Source organism: Seriola lalandi, unplaced genomic scaffold, assembly GCF_002814215.2.
Source record: "Seriola lalandi dorsalis isolate HSWRI2012SDOR001 ecotype SW California unplaced genomic scaffold, Sedor1 jcf7180002053711, whole genome shotgun sequence".
Classification (NCBI taxonomy): domain Eukaryota; kingdom Metazoa; phylum Chordata; class Actinopteri; order Carangiformes; family Carangidae; genus Seriola; species Seriola lalandi.
In genome coordinates this window covers 424,383-446,698 of record NW_019524264.1, presented here as the reverse complement: position 1 = coordinate 446,698, position 22,316 = coordinate 424,383, and the positions used below count along the sequence as shown (strand labels likewise).

The 22,316-nt window shown below is 41.0% G+C and overlaps 1 protein-coding gene across 3 annotated transcripts; it reads right to left on the bottom strand.

The window, feature by feature from the left end:
* Positions 1-52: 52 nt before the first annotated feature.
* erich1 (glutamate rich 1) lies at positions 53-8,360 on the bottom strand. Of its 3 annotated transcripts, none has more exons than XM_023401632.2 (6): positions 8,053-8,360; positions 7,257-7,397; positions 6,916-7,062; positions 3,062-3,451; positions 1,807-2,001; positions 53-307 (listed from the first exon to the last, which is right to left on the bottom strand). In XM_023401632.2, the coding sequence occupies exons 1-6, from the start codon at positions 8,069-8,071 to the stop codon at positions 189-191; spliced, it is 1,011 nt and encodes a 336-aa protein (XP_023257400.1). In that variant the 5' UTR covers positions 8,072-8,360; the 3' UTR covers positions 53-188. The 3 variants fall into 3 exon arrangements, with proteins under 3 accessions (XP_023257400.1, XP_087028881.1, XP_087028882.1); XM_087172755.1 differs by having other exon boundaries at positions 3,062-3,448; XM_087172756.1 differs by having other exon boundaries at positions 8,300-8,341.
* Between the last annotated feature and the right edge of the window lie 13,956 nt (positions 8,361-22,316).

The following is a 22,316-nucleotide window of genomic DNA, read 5'->3' as shown; positions in this document are numbered from 1 at the left end:
GGATTAACTGGCCTTGTTTTTTTCTTGTACAATATAAAGGCATGAAAATGGATTACCCAAAAGCAAAAATATTTAATAAAAAATATTTTATACACCATCATGTTAAGTCCAACATTTTGCAATGCAAAATATAGGAAGAAAATTTCAATATCCAGTGGTAGAAATAATCCTTCAGTAGTCTCTCTATCTCAGCGTGACTGACAGTCTCTTGGGTGTGTTGTAGAGAGCCCTGTGTTCTCGTCTCTCTGCATGGGAAGAATGTCTGTGATCCAGTATTGGAACAGTGAAATAACTGCAGCGGCTTCCCCTTAAACACAGAGAGACAGAGAGAAACATTTCAGTTACAGCTAAGACTGCTGACAACACAATACCACAGGAGCAGTCGGGGTTTTCACCAAAGAGACTTATTTGCTGTTGTATTTTGAGCATAAGAAATCAAAATCTCCTGCCACAGTGCAAATCTACTTCCTGACTCTATGCATGTAGCCATTCAACCTCGAACATCTGTCTCCCATCCACGACTGAATCTTTCTTTTACTTATCCTCAAAAATTTGAATTCAATTTAGTCTGTGCAGAACATAAGATGGACAGTGTAAAGGGGAGCAGGCAAGCCAATATCATTCATGAGAGGATCTCCAGGGTGCAGTAAAATACCCTCAAAGGAAATGTGCTTCAGAGCTGCTCCTGCAGTCAACTGATTGCCACTGCAAGGGTAGATAGAGTGAGGAGAGCTTTAGTGAACTCGCTGGAAGGCCACTTTAAAGCACTCCTCTCCACGAGCACATGGATTAGCTCCTGCATTGCAGTGGATGTGGGTTAAATTAAAATACAGAATGCTGATTTTACAAGGTGGATGTTAACTTTTCATAAATGTCTCAAATACATCAAGAAATCTTAAAACAAAAGGTCCATTCACAAGGAATTCTTCAAATTACTGTTTTTCTGTTCTGATACAATCTGCTGGCAGAGTTGCATTTAAAAACAGCAGCATTTAAAAACAGTGAATTGTAGCATGACTCATACAGTGTGAGGTGGGTGGGGAGGGAGGGGGGCAGAAAAGCTTGCAGGCAGCTGTGGAGCAGGTGCATAGAGGGGATAGGCACAACTAAGGCCGGCTCTATTGTGGGTGCTGTTTGCAAGATAGCAAACTGGTTTTTACACGGTGTCGTCTTGGCGACAGAGACAGGCAGAGACAGGCGTCACTTTGTGACCACTGATATGGCAGTAGCCTCAATCTCCTTGCTGGTCTGTCTCACTCTTGTTCTCACACACACATAAACTTGTGCGCGTGACAACAGCAAAGTCCCTGCTGATCCTATTATGCAGCCAGATAGCGCGCGAGCACACAGGCGCACACACACACACACACACACACACACACACACACACACACACACACACACTTTGGGTGTTGACAGAGTTAAGGCAACATGAACAAGTTGAAACATGTTAGTTAACTCACGGTGGAGGTCATCGGCATGAGAGATGTAATATGGACAAGAAAAGCCCTAGTGTTGCAAATCAAGGGCAGGTACGTACAGGTGAACAATAAATATCAATGCAAGGGTGCACAGAATGGGAGGCAAGCACAGACAGACAGAGGCAAGTGTTAACCTGCAGGGACAGGTCAGTGAAATGCCTGGGGCAGATCCTTGCAAGAGGAGGCCAGGGATGAATGCTGAAGCAGCATTAGATACAAGTCAGGCTCTCATCAGCAGGGCTCTCACCATTTCTCTTTCCATAACTAACCTCTTGCTCTTCTTGGAAAATACAATTTAAATGTTTTGACTGATCCATGCACTGACCTGCAGACATACAGGAGTTGTTATAGAGCTCCTTCAGTGCCTTTTCCAGTTTCTCTGTCTCTTTCCGTTGAACATAGGCCTTGAGAATGTAGAGCTGCTTCAGGACAGAGTTAGGCTTACATCCACTGGATACGTGGCTCAGAAGGCCATCCACTGTGCCAGACAGGAGAGGAGGGTTGTCTACACGCAGAGAGGCTGTTGAGAGTACAGACGAGGAGAAGGGTGATGGGTTAATTAAAAGCATCAACATCATTATTTCGTATGTTTAATATTAGAGGAGTGTTTTGTCAACTCAAGCTGTCAAAACAAGCAATGAGCCTTTAACACCATACACAGCAACAGTTGTTCAACACATTATTCGATATCTTGTTGCTTACGCTACACTGTCTAGACCCTGTGTCATCAAAATGGGAAAACCGTCACTCGTATATTCAGAAATTGTGTGAATCACTATATGTGCAGTCTCACAATTCATTATTAGTCTCGCTCATTTACAAGGCTGCTCAACCAGGTACCAAGGACTGAGCAGCTTTCTCTTGTTTTGCACACTGGTCAGAGCCTAATCTCCAGAACACACTGCCTGCATCTTAATGAACTTTTTCTCTTGGCGAGTTAAAAACTTTGATTAAAAGCTCAGTGACCGAAGAGAGCAATTGCTTTCCGTAGGCTGGATTTTGTATTGTCAGTCTGCTGCAAATAATCCCCTTTTATTAAACATAATTTATTTTGTAACTTTTACAATGTTGTGACTTTTGTCATAGTGAGCTTTCTTACTTTGGTTTCCTTGGGTTGGTTTCAGCACACATATACGGATATGCCTGACAACTAAAAGCTGTTCAGGCACATCTGGTACATTTATATAGCACTGCAATTTTAGCCGTTATACTTTAAGCAAATTACTGATGCTATGTTTTTAACTGCGCTTCTGTGAAGTTCATGTCGCATCATGTCTCAAAAAAGGCACAGATGTGCAATAAATTCTGGGCATTCGTTTTGATTAACATGCCTTCAGCTTTTGACAGCATTTAATTATATGTTTATAAACTACATCTATGAATGGCACCAGCTTTGAGCATAGTAACACCCAAAGCGAATCCAAATCAAATTTGTTATGTCAGGGTGTTCATTTTCCAAATATTAACACTGAATGAGGAATATTGCAGCACTAGCTTTAGTAATGACTAGAAGATTTAGCACAGAGAGCAAAAACCTGTGATCCAAAAAGGCAAAACAGTTACATTAAAAAGTCACTTACAATCTGACATATAGATTTCAAGTGTTGTCCTGAGAAAGTCTGACACTTCAGCAGCTCTCCTCTCGTCATCCTCCTCTTCCTCTTCCTCACCATCTTTTTGGTACGTGAACTCCAGGGCAGCAGCTCGGGGCACCGCGCCCATGGAAAGCAGCTTTTCTTTGTGTCGTTTCTTCTTCAGCTTCCTCTTCTTGTTCCTGCTGATGTGCTCTCCTCCCTCATGCCCGGCCGTCTGACCCTGACCTGTGCTGGACTCACTCCCTGCAGCTGCATCACCTTGCCCAGATTCCTGATGAGGAGTTTTTTTCCTTTTCCTTCTTCTCCTTTTTGTTTTCTGCTCTTCTTGCACTTCATCTTGGTCTAACTCTTCATTGCTCTCATGGACGCTCTCTTCTGTGGGCAACAAGATGGTTAGCTCTTGATTAGCTTCAAAAACATTGTTAAACTTAATCCATTACAGTCTCCACTATGCATCTCTATTCGTGATGGGCCTGAATCAGAAATGAACAAATGGCAGTTTACTGTGTTCAAATTGTTAAAGGAACAGATTTGGCTGGGGGGCATCTGCAATCAAACCATTAGGGGGTTTGAGTTCCAGTAGTGTCCAATAATGTGGCATCGAGAGCTAAGAGACTGCATGTCTCCCTCAGCCAATCACTGCACCAGCTGATTCCACTAATTAGATACTCGGTCCTTTTCACTGATTGCATTTTAATCATGAAATCAGCTCATGTGGCCTCTGGTTGGAAAAAAAAAACCTGCTGATTCGTGGATTTACATGGAACAAACCTAAGACTGCAGGCAGTGAATACAAGTACAGTAGAATCAGTATACTGTATGTGAGGTATTATGTGGTGCCTCTTGACAGAATAGCAAACAAAACCCTCTATTCAGTCTTTAATTTATTCTGCAATGATCATGTATAATGAAATTTACATCTCCCATATTGCTTGTAAATTTTCCTTTATTTTGATTTCAGCACTATGTCTGATGAAAGATGAAAAAATAAAAAAGGAGCCGAATGCTCAGGTTATGCAGCAGCTTCTCAATGCGCATAAATGCGCACACACAACATTACCACATTCCTCCTTCCCTGTGGAAATCATCATTAGGGCTCCTGCAGTTCTGTTTTAGCTCTGCAGTTTGATTTGTTTGGCAGTTTACTCTCAGGTAAAATTTTTTCTCACACTGTTAAATCACTTTTATATAATATCTTAACACTATGCATAACTTTAAACTTAACCAGGAATGACTACAGCTTTAATGTGAGCCTGTGCAGAGACAGGACTCTTATTGGCTGAGCAGCTCCCTCTCCAACTCCCCTACTTATCAACGCAAGAAGTACTATAAGGTCAAAGAAATCAGCACCCATCGAATTGTCAGTGACCCGTTCACAATAGTGGGCACCTGACTGGCTGACAGCCGGAACATACTGCAGCTGAGAAAGCAGCAACACACTGACCACAATAGTAACAAAAAGATTCCAAAGGAGTCACAGCTGATTTTAGTCAAACAAGGACTGAAGTGATAACAAACTAAAGTCCTTTACGTCATCATGTGTCTATATGAGCACCAATTTAGCAAAATGTGAAAGAGAACTTGAACTTGCTATCATTTTGTTCCTCATGTGGTAGACAGTCTTGCTACCATCTGGTCACCTCAGCTGAGTCACATCTTTTACAGAACATCATGATGACTTTTATTAGTTCTGTCCTTTATTGGTAGTGAATGAAACATGGTGTCTCACCTCAATATGTTGCTTCTGAATGCACTGAATGCTCATGCAGAGTGTATACACACATTACAAGAATCACCTTTACACCTGCTTATTCATTTAATTATGCAATCAACCAATCACGTGGCAGCAGTGCAATGCATAAAAGCATGCAGATACAGGTCAGGACCTTCAGGTAAAGTTCACATCAAACATCAGAATGGTGTGTGTGTGTGTGTGTGTGTGTGTGTGTGTGTGTGTGTGTGTGTGTGTGTGTGTGTGTGTGTGTGATCTCAGTGACTTTGACCGTGACATGATTGTTGGTGCCAGATGGGCTCCTTTGAGTATTTCTGAAAATACTGATCTCCTGGGATTTTCACAAACAACAGTCTCTAGAGTTTTTACCCAGAACGGAGCCAAAAACAAAAAAACATCCAGTGAGCAGCAGTTCTATGGACAGAAACACCTTGTTAATGAGAGAGGACAGAAGGGAATGGACAGACTGGTTGGAGGTGACAGAAAGGCTACAGTAACTCGGGAAAACCACTTTTATAACTGTGGTGAGCAGAAAAGCGTCTCAGAATGAACAACATGTCCAAGATTGAGGCTCACCAAAACAGAACATTTGAAGACTGAAAAAATGTAGTCTGGTCTGGTGAATCTGGATTTCTGCTGAGGCACATGGTGGGTCAGGTCTACCTGAGTTTGTGGCCAAGATTTACCCACCTTCTAATGTCTACTTCCAGCATGATAATGCACCATGTCATAAATCAAAAGTCATCTCAAACTGGTTTCATTAACACCACAATGAGTTCAGTGAACTTCAGTGACCTCCCCGGCCTCCAAATCTGAAACCAATAGAACACCTTTTGGATGTGGTAGAACAGGAGATGTTCAGCATGTATGTGCAGCAGACAAATCTGCAGATGTGATACTGTGATGTAATCATGTCAACATGGAGCAAAGTCTCAGAGGGATGTTTCCAACATCGTGTAGAATTCATGCAACAAGGAACTGAGGTGTGCAGTAATACAAGTGCTGTAACACAGAAGCAGCTGAAAAAAAAATTATGGATCAGAGATTTAGTTCTCGAAATATTCCCTGAACCAGATGAAGCCTACAAGAGCACATCAATATGCAAGACGCTTTTAAATTAGTTCTATATCCATATCTTACTATGTAATATTGCGAGTAAAGACTGCAGTGAAAAGGTGTCAACACAGTGTAGGAAACTCTTCTGGGAAATGAAATGAAGCTTTCTTATTCACTCTTAACACATTGCTCATTACTATATCACATCAAAAAGTTCTTATTTTAGTGTTTCTATGATATTATATTGATTGCTTTATTATCAAGAAACCTTTGTAAAGTCCAACTCAATTTGACCTTAAACAGGATTCTGGATTGCAATTTCCATCAAGGCTCACTGCCCACTAAATCTAAAACGTGTTCAATTAATTTCTGTTAGGCTGTTGAGTGCAATTAATCAAACTTAACCTCATCATTTATTCTAGTGAGTATCTCTGGATGCGCCACTGTCTGAGCTTACAAATCTCTTTTATTTCACTGAGGTAAAGCAGAAGCCTGTCAGGTGGATGGGATCTGTATTAAGGGAGATGTACATGAAGATGCTCATGTAACGACAGGGATTTCATTACAGCCTGGGTTTATCATTGGTTCATGAAAATAAACAGTCTTTAAAGGATGCATATCAACTGCGAAGCATCTAACTTATCCTTGTATCAAATGGACAGCCAACCCTACTCGTCACAGGTCAAGAACATTTCAACTTGGCATTAACATCAGCTCACAATTCAGCCTCAAAGATGGCATCAACAAGGGCTAAGTATCTCCTTGCTGTGATATACGCACTTTGAAAAACAACACATTTAATAGAGTGTTCAAAGTGAAAAAATATTGGCCAGGCTCAAACACCATCTGAGCTGCATTCAAGTTTGCCTCAGTTCAGGAACACAATTGATTACCACTGTCTGTTTCCCTTAACTAGAGTGGCGGAGACAATCAGAAAGAGTGACTTCAATACTTGGGAGAGCCAACCTGGAGAAATCCCCATGCCGTAAATCTCGCCAAGCTTTATGGTGCATGGCCCAGGTCCATAAATGTAAGATTATGGTCGACTTACCAGCTGGGTCCTTGGCACTATTTATGCTGTCTAGTTGGGGGAGTGTGACAGATTTCTCAGCATGTGTCTTGTAGTCTGCGGGAGGAGGTAGGACTGTGTACATCCGCCTGCAGGGATTGGCTGTACTCTGCATCTGCCCTGCATCTCCTGAGACAGATGTGGAAAATAAAGAAAGGTAGTAAAACCCTGTTAAAAATAGGAGGGTGCCAGCAATTCTGTATGTATGGTGTGTCGGTATGTTAATGTATGCTTTTTAGAGAAGAGGGATGAGGATCAAAGGCAAAAAGTCAAAAAAGAAGTATTCTTTAAAACGTTTGTAAGCAGCAAGTTTCTGATCTTACCAGCAACAGTGTACTCTTGAGAGGCTTTTCTTTTCACAAAGGTTTTCTTGGCTACAGCCTCTACCATGCATGGTGGGCTGGCTTCCTTCTCCAATTTGGGACCTGCAGGGTAAAGCCTCTGGAATACTTTTGACTGAAATACTAGATGACACAAGACAAAAAACAAAAAAACAAAAAACTGTGCGTTAACTATGTGTTAATCAGATGCATTGGCATTGTAGGGCCCCTGAAACATACCCTTCATGCTAAAATCAGTTTAGCAATGCAATTCAATGAAGCATGGTTATCAACCCCATATGTTTAGGCCAACCAGTTAGACCAACTAACAGAAGATATGCTGCCTTATGGATTAAGTGTATGTTCTTGGCATTATACTACTACACCAATAGTAAAAAGCACTACACTGCACCCCAACGACAGGCAAAATGCCTAGCCACTCATTTAAATGTTAGTATTTAGCAAACACAACTCTACAAAGAATAGTCAAGCTTTCAAAAATCACAACTAAGTTTTACAGGTTTTTAATGAAAGACAGATACGTTTATACACGGTCAACGTAACCTGCTTTTGACGAATTACAATGGCTTTGCATTAGACAAGGTAACAGAACACGATGTGGGAAAAAACTTAAGATAGCCATTCTTTGACCATAGTACACGTGCATTTGTTTACAACATAGCTTGTAACCTACGCGAGACTTAGTCGGATAGCCACGTTAGCTAACTAGGAACAAACAACACAACGAGAGTTTTGGAATGCATTCCGTAATGTTGTAGGCGACAATGATAAGGCTCACCTTCTTTCCTATGTGCCATATCGACATACCTAGCTCACTGGAGGCGAAGGTGCAAACATGAATGTTGTAGATGGCTAGGCAGCTATAGCTAACATGCTAGCAAGCTAGTCAGCATGCTAGTGTTTAAAACTAGCTCGCTTCATACCCGAGGTGTCTACATAATACGCACAGGTGAAGTAGTAATAGTTGTGGTAACCCTGCGTGTTAAGAAATAGCTAGAGCTACTTAAAAGCAATTAATTACATACACCAAAGTGCAATAATATTCAGACTTCTTCAGCTGCACTCTCCACCGGTTACTACACACAGTGTGGCAGCACTGAAAACAAGGGGTGGGGGACCTGAGGACTCGTCCCGCAGCGCCAAATTCCATTCAAAATAATGGCCATTTTACGTGGACTTGGTTATCAGAAAAGATATGTGTTAAGTATATCATGACTTAATGTATTGCCTGGCTCATCCGAATCCATTCTTCAAATCGGCATATGAAGTAGCATTGTTTATAACGATATCTAGAATATAACATATACTTTTCACACTGCCTGTCCACGGTGTATTTTGACGAAAATGACTGAGGGAATAATAACTTGAGATTTTCTCAAAGTCATTTGCTTCTGTGATATTGAGCGTAAGACGAATTAAACCGTGACTCTTTGTTCTTTGAAAATGATCTTAAGTCAGTTGAACAGGCGTGTCTTCCTGCCAAAAAAATCAAGGCCAATTTATTTTTTTAATGACAATTTAAACTGTCAACTTTCTTTCATGAAGCGTGAGTGTGATGCATCAGGCTAGAGCTCCCCATGTGTTTGGATCCTGTAATGACAGCGGTTTTGGGCGTGCGCACACCAAGCCAGCTGTAGGACAGGGTGGAAGCGAGATGAGAATACTAAACAGGCACCTCATGGCTCAGCATCAGCACCGGGCTGAGTTAGGATTTGCGCACCCTCCAAACTTGGCTTGGGACCTCAGCATGTGAACGGGCTTTGCAGGAGGAGGATCCACCTAGAATGTCAGCTCTGAAGAAGGTAAATCCCACTCTCTATTTATTAATCCTTGAGTACAGGTATAACTCCTACTATATGACATGAACAGGATTCAAACATTGTATTTTATCATCTTACAGTAAATGAGAAAATGTATGCAGTATTGAAAAAATGGGTGTGTGTTAATGCAGTTTGGTTGCAAGATAGTCTTACTTGTGATCAGGTAATCAGACTTTTGGACAATTGTTTTTTTCACAATGGTAAAATTTTAAAACCGTGCTATGTTAACCAACTATCTTAAATATGAAAATACAAATTTATTTATGGTCAGTGGTCACAATACAGAAATATGATATGATTTTTGCATCACTTTTGCATGCACATGCATTTGGTTCACCACTCCTCTTGGATGTCATTCATGCACTTACATTCATCTTTGAGGAGGGAGAGACTTGGATGAGGAGCATTCCAGGCAGAAAAAAGCACAAGGTTAACCTCTCAAAAGGCTGTTATGTCAGGTTTGATCTCTCCCAGACTCCTCCTGTTGTGCACTGTCACGTAATACTGTATGTACCGTGCTGACTGTAGTCTCTGTGGGTGGACGAGCTTCACTGACTGTCTGACAGAGTCCAAGCCCAGTGCTGGCAATCCTGAATGAGAGTGGAGCTCCTTATAGTTTAACAAAAGATGGCACTGGATGAGTTGTAGGTTTTGTAAGAATCAAGAAAACTCCACAGACCTATGTAAACATGTTACATAATACCTTGCAGTGAACAGGACATTGAGCGGCATACGCACAATTCTCTGTGAATGAGTGATTATTGCTGGTGACAGAATCAAACCTCTTTCATTGTTAGGGATCATTCAAGATAAGAAATGGTTAACTGCTTGTTTGTGCAAAAAGCTTGTCATCACCGTCAGTTGTACACTCACACATTGTGTTCTTTAAGATTCAGTGCAGTTGCAAGTATTGATGTCTAAGCTCCAATAGATTCCCATGATTGAGCAATACAAAAACAAGGGAAGTTGTATAGAATGCCTGCTTCAGCACTGCTGCCGAATCCACAGCAAATACATAGTACTCAGCACACACTGTGAGTGACAAAGTGCTGGCTGCCAGCACTCACATCGTCAGACATCATAATCACAGAGGTGCTAAAAATAGGGGACTATATTCATTGCAATGCTTTAGAAGCTCAATGGAGTTATTGCTGTTCACCCTCGCAGTTAGAAGTTTTACCAAGATAGTGCTGTATTTGTACCCTGCTCAATAATACAAAAAGTCCTTATTTTTAAGACAGCAGTGGTCATCCAGCCTTTCTTCGATGACATACAGCTGCTTAGATGACACTTTGACGTGTACGTTATGGACCTGAAACAGTGTGCATTGCACAGCAGTCCATACGTGGGAACTGCATTTTCTGCCATAGTAACAAGCATGTTTTATTTTAGGTATGAGTAGAGGGTCCCACATTCATTTATTATGCAGGTGGCTAGAAGAGCTATAGAGCAGTGGTAGTGGCAGCAAGCAGTCTAGGGCAAATGTAATTACTTTAAATCATTGAGAAGGGAATTCACAGTATCTTTGTGTGTGTGGATCTATGTGTGTAATAATTATGCATGTCTATGCCTAATAGAGAGGGCACCTGTGGGTGGACAGGTGCCAGGTGGCAGGTGAAAAATGCATCTCATCTCTATAATTCCTTATGTGACTGAAAATTAAATTACTTGTCACTTACCAGCTTTTGGGGGGCCCACCTTTCACCTCATCCACATCACCACCTCTGCTTTGAACCAGGCGACTAATCAGACTTTCAATGAAAGCCTGATGATTCATACGAGATGGAAAAAGGCAATTTCTTTAAATAAAAAAAGATGAGAGCTTAATTAAAAGCTACCACTTGTGCTCAAAGAATAAAGGACCAAAAATTGATTGGAAACTAGCACTATTTCCCCTCAGAAGTGCTTTGGAATTGAGGGTAACTTGTTTCAGGTTATTTCCGACACTGCTGTTAAATTGCTTGCATTCACAAGTAACCACACACACACACATGCCCAGGCAAATAGAGTCATCAATGGGAAGCTTGTGTGGACTTTGCGTACTTGGCAGTGACATGATAAGGCTCTCATAATCTGTTTGAAGATGCATAGCGAACTTGAAGCACTACATTTATGCGCGTGGTGATGTCATTTCGGTCTACGGGGGGAGAGGAGCAGCGGTGAATGTAGACGAGTCTGACTAAAAGTAAATGTTGAAACATTTAGCAGGCTCTTTTCTTATTCATCCACTCACCGTGATGGATGTGTTTCTGCTTTCTCTCATTCTTCTTCTTCTTCCTCACTTAAATACTTTCTCTTACCGCGTCATTCTCTCTTATTCGCCGTCTTTCTTTCTCTCTCCCTCTTTCCCTGTGTTCCCCTCTTTTTATGTCTCTATTCATTCCCTGATGAATGCCCCCCTACCTCTCTAATAGTTTGGCTTCTGTAGAGGGATGTAGAGGAAATGGAAGGGATGGATGGGGCAGAGCGTTATGAATCTAATAATGTATGAGAGCCAAGTTTGTGTATATGCAGTATGTGAGTTGTTGTGTGTGTGTGTCTGTGTATACCTGGGCACCAGCAATGCTCCGTTAATCACCAAACACATACATACAGACAGTTTGATCCTGGTTTGTAATATGATCATTTATGATGATTTCACCAGGCTGCCTTCGACAGCCAGCCTTGTTCATTTTCATCATGACTGCCGCCTTTCAAAGTTTGCACAGCAGATAGACAACTGCCTGTGATGCTTGTCAGCTGTATGCCTTTGAAACCCTTTGACTGGAGATAAAGGTAAATCACCTCATTGTTTAAATTGAATTCCAAATTTGTTCCCTTTGGCCCACTGTGTTAACACTGTCAAAATTTGATATTTGATACTAATGCAAGTGCAAGGTCCCGCACATTTCCAAGTGTACTTGAGGTCTCCCTTGTAGAGCATAAGTCTTAATACCATTACTGTTGGCGAAAGGCCCAGCTCTTTTAAAACTGAGTCTTGACCAGACCCGTTAAACTGAGCAATGAACTTGAATATATTGGCTTAATAAAATAGCCCAGTCTAATGAAGGACCATCAAGGCAGCAGAATTTTTTTTATTGGGGCAGGTGTAAGAGATTTGATTAAGCGTCAGAGAATTACGTAGTGCTTTAATTGGACTAATATGTTCAAGCTGTTTGACATAAATGGCAGTTGTCTTTCTACCAGGATTGAAAATACTCCACACCTCATGATTTTGCAGTACAAGTCAAAAATCAGTGGCCTTGGATGCAGTATGCCGCTGATGCCATGATTACAGTGTACCTAGGTGGGTTTAACCTTTGGAGAGCAAGTCTACAGGAGTCCAGTGCTGCAATTCTAAATTAAGCGCGAGAAAACTGCCCTCATCCCTGCTGTGGGAAGGACATTTATGATAATGGTAATGAAATTTGGAGCTCGGGTGCAGTAAAAGCAAATAGCTCCCCCAATTCAAGGAAACCCTGTCCACCAAGGACAGACTTGAGGAATTTGAGGAGGATTAAGATTAGCAGAAGTCAAGCACTTTCTTTTTTTCTTTCTATATTGAAATATGGTGCTTCGAATCACCAATTACAATACAAAGTTACCCCATGGACTCAAGTGGTGTGTGACTGACAGAGCAAAGCTACTTTACTGTAAAATAAACATTTTACATTTTTTACTGATGGTGTGTCAAAGACATGTTAATTCAACTCTCTGCTCATTCTGAGGCCTTAGTTTGTGTTGTTGTTCACTTGAACTGTATTATATTGAAAGATGCTTCTAAGATTTTATCTATTTGTGTGTTGTATCTATTATGGCTATTGCTGGGGTGAGTGGTTCCAGTTCAAACCTTATCTGCTGCTCAATCTGCACACCCCTGCATTTGATAGCTTGACCGGGTAAGAACGAAGCAGACAGCCCTCCAGGCAGACAGGAAGAGCTATGAAATGCACTGGAGTAACTCCACTTCCCGTCCGTCCTCTCAGATCTCCATCAGCTCACCAAGAGTTGCACTCTAGCCCTCAGCAGCAGGCGCCAAGATATCCTATTATACACTGCCACTTGTAATAATTGCCTGTACCCAGCAGTAATAGTGTGTGGAGATAGATGTAGAGTCTGTCTATGCATGCTTATTCAACTTGGATTTTGACAGGTATTGTCTTTGTGAGCAGCCTGAAACACCACTGGGACAAGAGCGGTTCTTTTAGTCTGCCCGCTGCTGCGGTCAAACTAGGCTGTGTTGTCCCGAGCCTCAGATCACGTGCAGAGCAATTAAATGAACCTGGTGCATTGGAGCTTGACTTGTTTGGAGGCATTAACACCAGCGTAGTTCAGCTCAATGACAGCGTCCCTGCACACTGTGGTCACTATTTTGGGAAATATTATAATTTAAAAAATAGTCTTTTTGGTGTTGTAAATTTACTTTTATGGGCACCAGATTGTGAACAAGTGAAATTATGGAGGCTATTTCTCATCCCACTCTCCAGTTTCATAAGGCTGGTTCCATCAAACAGCAGCCAAAACAATCTCACAGACAAATGGACTTTCAGGGGGAAAGTAATCAGTACTTTTTTATGTCTGGGGTCATTTTCACAAAGCTGATATCAGAGAGAAAAGTTTCTTCATCGGCTTGAATGGTGTGTGACTCGCCTGAGTTGGCCTGGTTTATTGTTCATCTCATTTATGAGAGCATGCATTTGGTTGTTTGTCTCTTCCCCGACTGCCTCAACACTCTCTGTATTTGTCTGTCTTACGTGCTCTTAGAAAATAAAATATGTGTCTGTGAAAAGAACCACATGGCTCAGGACATGCATGTCCCAGACATGTAACTATATTTGAACCAAATAATTTGTAATGAAAAAACATCTGTAAGCCTTGTTTTCTGATCGTCAGATGAAAAAAACACAAAACCTCCTGAATAACTTGAAAGGATGTACTACTTGCTACTCTAGCCTAGAAGCTCAGCTATCTCATTTTTATTTGAAGAGCCATTCTAAAAACGGCTAAAGTTGATGCTATGATATACAGATGGGTTACATCACATCTTCAAATAGTCTTCAAAAAAAATGCTTGAAATCCAGAAAAACAAACAAACAATTCTTCAATCAGCATTTGCCTATCTTTCTATCCTGCTTTCTGAGCAAAATACTGTGTGTACTGTATTATCTTGTGCATTTCCAGACCATACGCCATGAGAAAAGTAGATATAACAGGACGATAATATGGAGAGTTGGAAACATCTACTTTCATGGAGTTTAATGATATCTCCACAGAATCCTTTTTCTCACAGCCTTGGGCTACAAGAGAATGGCAACCAGCCCTATTGGAGGAGCTTGATGGTAAACTGCTACAATTTTGCCAAATGAAGCCTTTTATTAACTCACTGACTCAATGGGGTTTGAAGACTCATTCACAAGATTGGGCTCCTAGTCCTAAGGTTATTACTTTGGATTGCCTTTGAGAATCTGTTTTTCAACAAAAACTTCAACACTGTCAAATTAAACAGCTGGTTTTAATGGGTTATTATAATTAATTAGCTTTTGATATAATCAAGGTTATTTATTTCATGTATGGTTGGTCTTGGCACAAAATCAGCTTAGCCATAAAATGTGATTTGAATGAAACCAGCTATTCAAATTTGTGTGTAATGTGAGAAAACAAATCTGTACAAATACCCTAAATATCAAGCCAGATTCTCAACTGGTTTTCTATTTCCATTTGTCCCAGTAATATGTGTCCATGGGATTGTCCTTGTGTGTCTTGTAAATCAGCCTTGTTAAAATATGGTGACATAAATCCTCTTTTGTGCTCATCCCAAGATAAGCTGAAAAAAGACAAACAAATGGATGCCTAATGCATTTTCATATGTGAAATTAGACGCCTTGCATCCAGACTCCAATCCTTTTAAAGCATAAATGAGAGGCAAGTGACAGCTCTGTGTCTCATACACTGAAGTGTCCCTGACAGTTCGTTTCCCACACTCCTTCAGTACAAGGCGTTGCCAGCCAGCCAGCTATCCAGTGTCAATTATAATTGTACATCATGCAGCTGTTTGAGTCATTACAAACCAATAATTGTATCTCTCATCTCTGCAGAGCCATCTATTTGTATCTACCACTCAACTTTCTTATCCACTTAGCTTCTGAGTAGCATTTTGTTGCTTTTGTTTGTCCAGGATGACAAGGCGTGCATGCAGACAATAGTTTTATGTAAAACAGTTCAAACGAGGAAACATAAGGATGTGATTTAGTCCAGCAAACTGTTCTCATATTAAAAACAATGCAAATTCTTTGTTTTGTTAAGATCAGAGCCCATATTTTCAAGCAAAATGATTAATTTATTCTGTTGAAAAACCTAGATAAATGACCAGATAACCTTTAAATGAATTTCGTGAAACACAATTTAAATAATAAAAGTCAGATTTCTTTCACAGTTCCACCTTTGATATTCAGTACTTGTGATGACCTATTAGCATTTGTTTGGGCTTGTATCACCGTTAAGGCCACCATTTAACCCTCCATTTCAGACCAGGCCATGTTACCAATCTATACTGTCCTGTAAAAACCAGTTGGACTTTACATGGTTTATGTTTATTAAGATGTATAATTTTCTCAATCCATAAGGAAACATCTCATAACTTTAGTTTATATTAAAAAGTTCAAAATCAGTAAATTTGGAGTTACTTGGTTTTCACCATACAGAACTATATACCGACTATATAACAGGTAAGTACAGGCTCAGCCATTCTGTGCCATCAAACTGCACATACTGTAGGTTACACTGGATTATCACTGCTAAACCAAGTGAAACAGTTGTGTTTGTAAGTGAATGAACACAATCTCCAATTTATAGGCTTTGAAAGCAATGGCTTGGGTGATAGGGGTATTGAATTGTACATATTTTAGCTCTGAAGGACAAAAGGATAGAAATCTTGAACAGATCATGAAACCATCAGTTACAATGATAAAGCTGGGCCAAAAGTGTCTGATGATGTAACAACACATTTGGCATCTTGCAAGAACCACTTGTATGAACAGATGTGTTCTTAAGTGGCATATTTGTGATTTAAGAGAATTGTGGCATTCACCAATTTCCTTGTTTGTGTCCTGTATGACCCTCGGTGCAATAGACGATGATATGTCAGTGCAACATCGTCTAGTATAGGATATAATATTCTCCAGTATAATATCTCAGTTCTTGTCGGCTTGTATTAATCATGGGCTGCTTTGGTTTAGAGTGACTTATTTTAGAAATCTGTATTTATGTCAAACCGTTTCGTCTTTATGTCTGTGTCTGACATGTTTTGACAGCTGTACTATTCATATGTGATATTATTGTTTCAGCTCCTCTAATACTACTACTGATACTGCAAAGCTTGTTATCAATTCCTCTGATGATTTCCAAAAGCAAGACTGCATCAGTGCACTGTGAAAGTCCAGCATTTTCACTCTGGTGACATTTTTGCGGATGAAACTCACACATGATACAGGACAGGTGGCCTTAAATGGCAATTTTAAGGGCATTGATTAAGCTAATAGTCAAATCTCACAAATGTGCACCTCCTCATGAACAGGTGGCATTCATTAGGGTGAAAGAAGCTATTTATGACTAATTTGGCCAGTTGGGTAAAGTAGAAAACGAGACTAGATGACAGGAGAGAATGTGCTTGAGGCTCTCCTCCTGTATGAATGATGTAATGGGTTGATAGCTCATTGAACGTACCCAGAGACAAGCCATTACGGTTCATTTCTACTATATCTGGCCTTCTCTCTCTTTTCAAGAGGTACTTTTATATATGCTCTCCTTCTTTAATTAAAAGGGACACTTATCTGATCGGTCTTGTTCTGTTCCAGAGAGGGGGAAAATAACTCGGAGAGACAGAGGAGCCTGAGATAACCAGCAAAGTGCAAATCTAAAGGAATTTTAACATTAGAGAAAGAGAAAAAAGAGGACTATTTATATTACGAAAGTCATTTTGTTCAACAAAGATCCTGTCAGTCAGATCCAAGGACAAAGAGACATATGATAGCACCTGCTGAGTCACCTCTGCATCTCACTGGGCTTCTTTCTTGTAGAAATCCTTCATATTTGCCTCTTTTGAACACCAGTAATGACATTCAGTGTCACCGCAGAGCTTAACAAAATAAGACAGGGTACTTTGTTGTGGTTCTGCAGTTTTTCCCCAAGAACAAGACATAAACTGTTTGCTTCCAGAAGACAGGTGATGAGAGCAAAAAATATTAGCAGCTAAGATATATAACTTTGGATGGATTACATTTTTAGAGACCCATTCACAGAATAGATTGTAAGCATGCATTATTGATTAGTATCGTCACCCCCGGCTTGTGAGTAGTGCAGTAATTGACTGTTGTGTTTGCTGCTACAGCTTCCTGGAATAGCGAAGCTTCTGATGGAGCGAGAGATAGCTTCTACTACTGGCCAGTTGACCAAATTGAGCAATATTTTGATTCTTTGCTTCTCTTTCCCATTGGATTGTTAGTGTGTCATAATTTTCTTCACACACCATTAATAACCCACCTTTTTCTGTGTCAGAGATAAACTCAGAAAATGAACCTTCCACACACACATATTCCCACCAGGAACATCATTTAGTGCTCCGCTGCTCAGATCACGGTGCAGAAGAAAGGCCTCAGATAAATATGGGAGTACCTTCTTTTGATGCAAATGGTGTGAGAAATAGGTGTCTGTTGCTGCTCTGCAGTTCTGGGTTACCACATGGCTCAGTGCCTCTCCACCTTGTTTATCTGCTTTGAGCTGCTGTGATATTAACGTCTTTTCCCTCTCCCTCTCCCTCTTCTCCCCTCAACCCCTTTGTTGTTTCTTGGAAGGTGTTGCCAGGCATACTGCAGAAGCATTGCTGTATCTTACCAGACAGGAACACAGGTAAGGAACTTACAGATGCCCCCCCCCACCACCACCACCACCTCCTCCACCCACTCTTTCCACTAAACACACCGGTCACACACAGTGCTGAGAGGGAGGGAGAGAGCCGGTCAGTGGGAGCAAAGAGTGGGTGGTGATGGTGGGGAATTGATACTCAGTGGGTGGGTCATATTTGTCTGTCTACCTGTATTTGTGTCTGCTCTATACATCATATCTCATCTGCTGGCTATATGCATTCCTACTGACTGTTTTTATCTATAGTCACTTACCACTTTATCATTGTGATTCTTACAATACACTTGTTATTCTTACATGCTGGCACACAATGTTATCTCTAGCGAAATTAACATGTTTCAAAAGGGCCTAAAATCATATTCTTTGGGTTCTCTGTGTGCCCTTACTGTACATGTCAGAGGGAGGGAAAAAATTTGGGGGCAGTTGTTGCGAACTTGTGATGATGACGGGCTTCTTCACATCATTGCAGGTGTGAAGAGGTTGCTGATGAAATTGAAGAGCAGGGAGATATACTCAGGTACCTGGCTGCAGTCACTCCCAATAATGACTTCTTCTACCTCTCTGTGCGTTTACTCTTTGGCGACTCAACCTCTCTAACCTCTCGACTGCAATGAGACTGCATGCACCATGGGTTCCATCCATCCCACTAACAAAAACCTCACTAACGCTGCTCCAACGCACATCGGCTGCGCATCGGTTCGCTCATTTGTCAGAATCATGACCATTTTTTGCCATCTTAAAAATATCTGCCTCCTGTGATGAACTTAGCCCTCTGTTATGTAATGTTCTTTGCTCTACAAACAGTCTACCTTAGACAGCTGCGTTTCTCAGACACATGATGAGAAAGCTAACCCGCACATTCTTCCCAGGTGTGAGACTCATGCTGAAGAGAACAGCAAGGGCACAGCAACCTTGGTGATAAAGAGAGACTTGGAAACTTGTCATGAGTTTTAGGTGCCGGAGGTTTGGAACTCCGAGTTATAACTGATAACTGTGCGGCATCTTGCAGCGTGAAATTAATGTTTGATGGAGCATATAGGCAAGATTATCTGCATTTAAGGAGATAAGGAACTTGACAAACTGTAAATCAGCAGCTTTAATGTTATTTTCACTGTAAAAGTTCTGTAAGCCAGTCCCGGCCCATATTTTAATCCAATCCACTTTACCCCCCTCCATTCAAAGAGCTGACAAATAGGTGGGGGTTTTCTGTTATGGAACAATCCTCTTTTTATGCCAGGCAAGTTCAATCAATTACAGAAATGTGCATGAAGAGCTTTACAAATGTTACCTCAAGTCTTTTGGAATATTTTGCAGGATTTAACTTTCCCAGCAGGATGATTTCCTGTGTGTTTAGTTGAGGTGGTTGGCAATCGTTGCATGAATATGGAGGACCCAGGGGTGCACCTCTCAACTGGACTAAGAACAAGGTGTTCTGACAGAGTGGACACTTACTAAAATAACCTTATAATAACCTTATGAATATGGATATCTGAAGCTCCGAAACTTTTCCAGCGTGATTTTAGCAGACACAAGTCTGGGATAGGGCGCTACCTGTTTATTTAGTTCATGATGTTCGTGCCTGTGTGTGTGCAGACGTTAGTGTGTAGGCTACATTGTGTGCATGTGAATGTTAACTTGACAGCAGCATCAGTTTGACTGCTGTTGCTTACAAATCCCATTTCATCCTGACAAACATTGCTCTTCTCTGAAACTATCTTTAGTCTGATATATTGTGCTGTCAAGGCGACAGAGTACATGGCATCTCTCTGGCATACTCATCGGTGGTGACAACAAACCTCTGACTTTGTCAAACTGTTTCCACCAAAGTTCACAGACCATCATTCAGCCTCAAGTTCCATCTCCAATACAAGCATCAGATTTTGCTGCGTAACGTCAGCAGGCACGGCTGCTAACAACCTCAGTGCCCCCAGTAGTTTCTGTATTTATAATGTCTACCTTGGCATCCTGTTCCCATGGCAACACAGCTTGTGTGTGTCAGTAGATGCATCGTGTCCATTCTTAATAAGCACCACTTCTTTCCACTGATTGGATTGTGTAGGCCTGTTGTATTTGCATATGTTAAACAGATGGCATATATTAACACTGGCACTGGATGAGGATGCTCATTAGAGAGTACAGTGGTGTTGAGTCAGGCTTGGGTCGAGGCCTGAGGATTGACACGAATTGAAAAATTTAGTGTAGGAGAGGGTGGAGTAAGATGGGTGCAATACATGGAAAATGAAAGTCTGTGAAAAGAAATGAAAAGACAGTTTTTTCCTGCTGGTGCATATGATTAAGATGCTGCATTGTGTGTGTGTGTGTGTGTGTGTGTTTGTGTGTATATATGTGTGTCCATGTCCATGTCTGTGTGCATGTGATCTGCTGTACTGTGATCTATCGAGTGAGGGGCGCCCTCTCCTGGGCAGTTTCCCCAGCATCTACAAATCCATCCCCTCCTCAGAAACACTTCCCTCACTGCTCTGTCTCTTCTGTTTCTCTGATTCGAAAGCTTGTGCATAGGAACCGGAGGGATGAGGCTTATCGTAATCTTACACTCACTCTCTGTTATCAGTGTGTCCCTCTGCTCCTAATGTACTCCGTAAGTGGAACCCTTTGTGCTTATGAGCACTTGGCATTTCTATGCCACAAATTCACAGACTATTCCTATTTATAGACATTAATTAGCGTGTGAATATTTCACCATTTTGTTGCCATTTTTCATGTCCATGCTTAATTTTCTGGCATTCTATTATCACCTCTTCCTATCTTAGGCTCAGAGCCAATCTCCTTCTCTAATTTTTTTTTTTTTTTAAGTACTTTATCTAGTAATTTCCACTTATGTAATCCACTTGAACCTCATATTTGACTGGAACATAATGATACTGCAAACATGTTCACATCCACCGAATGAGCAGCAGGGAAGTGTTCTTACAGAGAGCGAGTAGATGTATGGTCTCTTATACTGCTTATGCTGTTACACCATCAGCATAGGGGTACAGTAAGGAGACATGCTGACTGTTGCATTCTGGGAAACCCTTCTATCATCTCCTGCAGTATTTGGACACTTCTTTTTTGCATTCATGGCCTTGTATCCTCATCGATTTGGTCTCCCCTGAGTCTCACAACCCACCTCTAACAGTATCACACGCACAAGCACACATACATTCCTATTACCCTTTGCCTCAATTTACAATCCCCATGTGTTGTTCTCCATGTGGAAGTAAGTGTACCTAGTGTTGTTGTTTGTCTTGCATTTTACACTATTATAGGAGAATGTCACCGTTAGTAAACATTCCTATGACATTGTAAATGGCGGAGCATGTAAAGTCTCCAATTGCTGTGCATGAGGTTTGCTTGTATTTTGCATGTGAAAAGCACAAAGTATTTTTCAGTAGGCATTGGATGCATGTGACTTTGCTGTATAGTGAGACAGCAGAAAACATTTAGGCATAACACAAATTACAACAACTAATGTCATGCTTAACATTAGTGCACAATGGCAAAGCCATCCAAAATGTTACAGTCAGGATTAAATTAATGCTCAGGAGTGAGCTGTATTAAAAAAAAAGAAACATCAGCACTATGAAGATCACGTCATGTTGACATTTAGATAGAGTAAAGCTCAATAATAAATAATAAATGCTTCTAAATGCCAACATACGCAGAAGAAACCGTGCAAGTTTGCGTCATTGTACAATCCAGACAATCAAGGTTTTTCATCATTAAAATGTAGCTCGCTGGCTCGAACACGAGTACAGTAGTTGTTGGGTTACACTCACAAAAATTAACTTTAATTAACTAATTTACCCCTCTTGCTGTGTATTTTGTGTCAACTTAACGTGGAAGAGTTTGTCTGAGGACATGTTGCCACGGAAACAAGTTGGCCAGGAGAACTCAGGGGATACAGCGCGGATGTTATTTAGAAAGCAACTGAAGTTTTGATGAAAATCATAAGAAAATATTGGAGAATTAGGCTTTAAAGCCCTCACAAGAACCTCACAACATTTCGAGTTTGGGTAGTTCTTAACTTCTTAAGAGCATCCATCACACTCCTTGTGTCCCCAGTCTGTAAAGTGTCTGTTATGTCCTCATCCAGACACATCTTAAGTCGCTGAACTGAATCAGTGTAATGGCTCCTCTCTTTACCTTAGTTAGCCTCTGTCCAGAATCACAGCACGTCCATCTTAATGCTTCATGTCCTGCCTGACCCTCTCCGTCCTGCTGTGAATCTCTCTGACAAGGGAGTGAATGAGCAGCTGCTCTATTAGCTTGCGTAATTAACGGGCGAGCTGTTGCTTTCCCTCTCAGTGTGTCCAGCCTGCTT

Bases quoted from the DNA above. Each gene is read 5' to 3' on its own strand.
- erich1 (XM_023401632.2), bottom strand. The intron at 7,063-7,256 runs GTAAGATCAGAA...CATCTGTCTCAG, and splicing joins TCAAGAGTACACTGTTGCTG to GAGATGCAGGGCAGATGCAG. The intron at 308-1,806 runs GTCAGTGCATGG...TCTGTGTTTAAG, and splicing joins CAACTCCTGTATGTCTGCAG to GGGAAGCCGCTGCAGTTATT.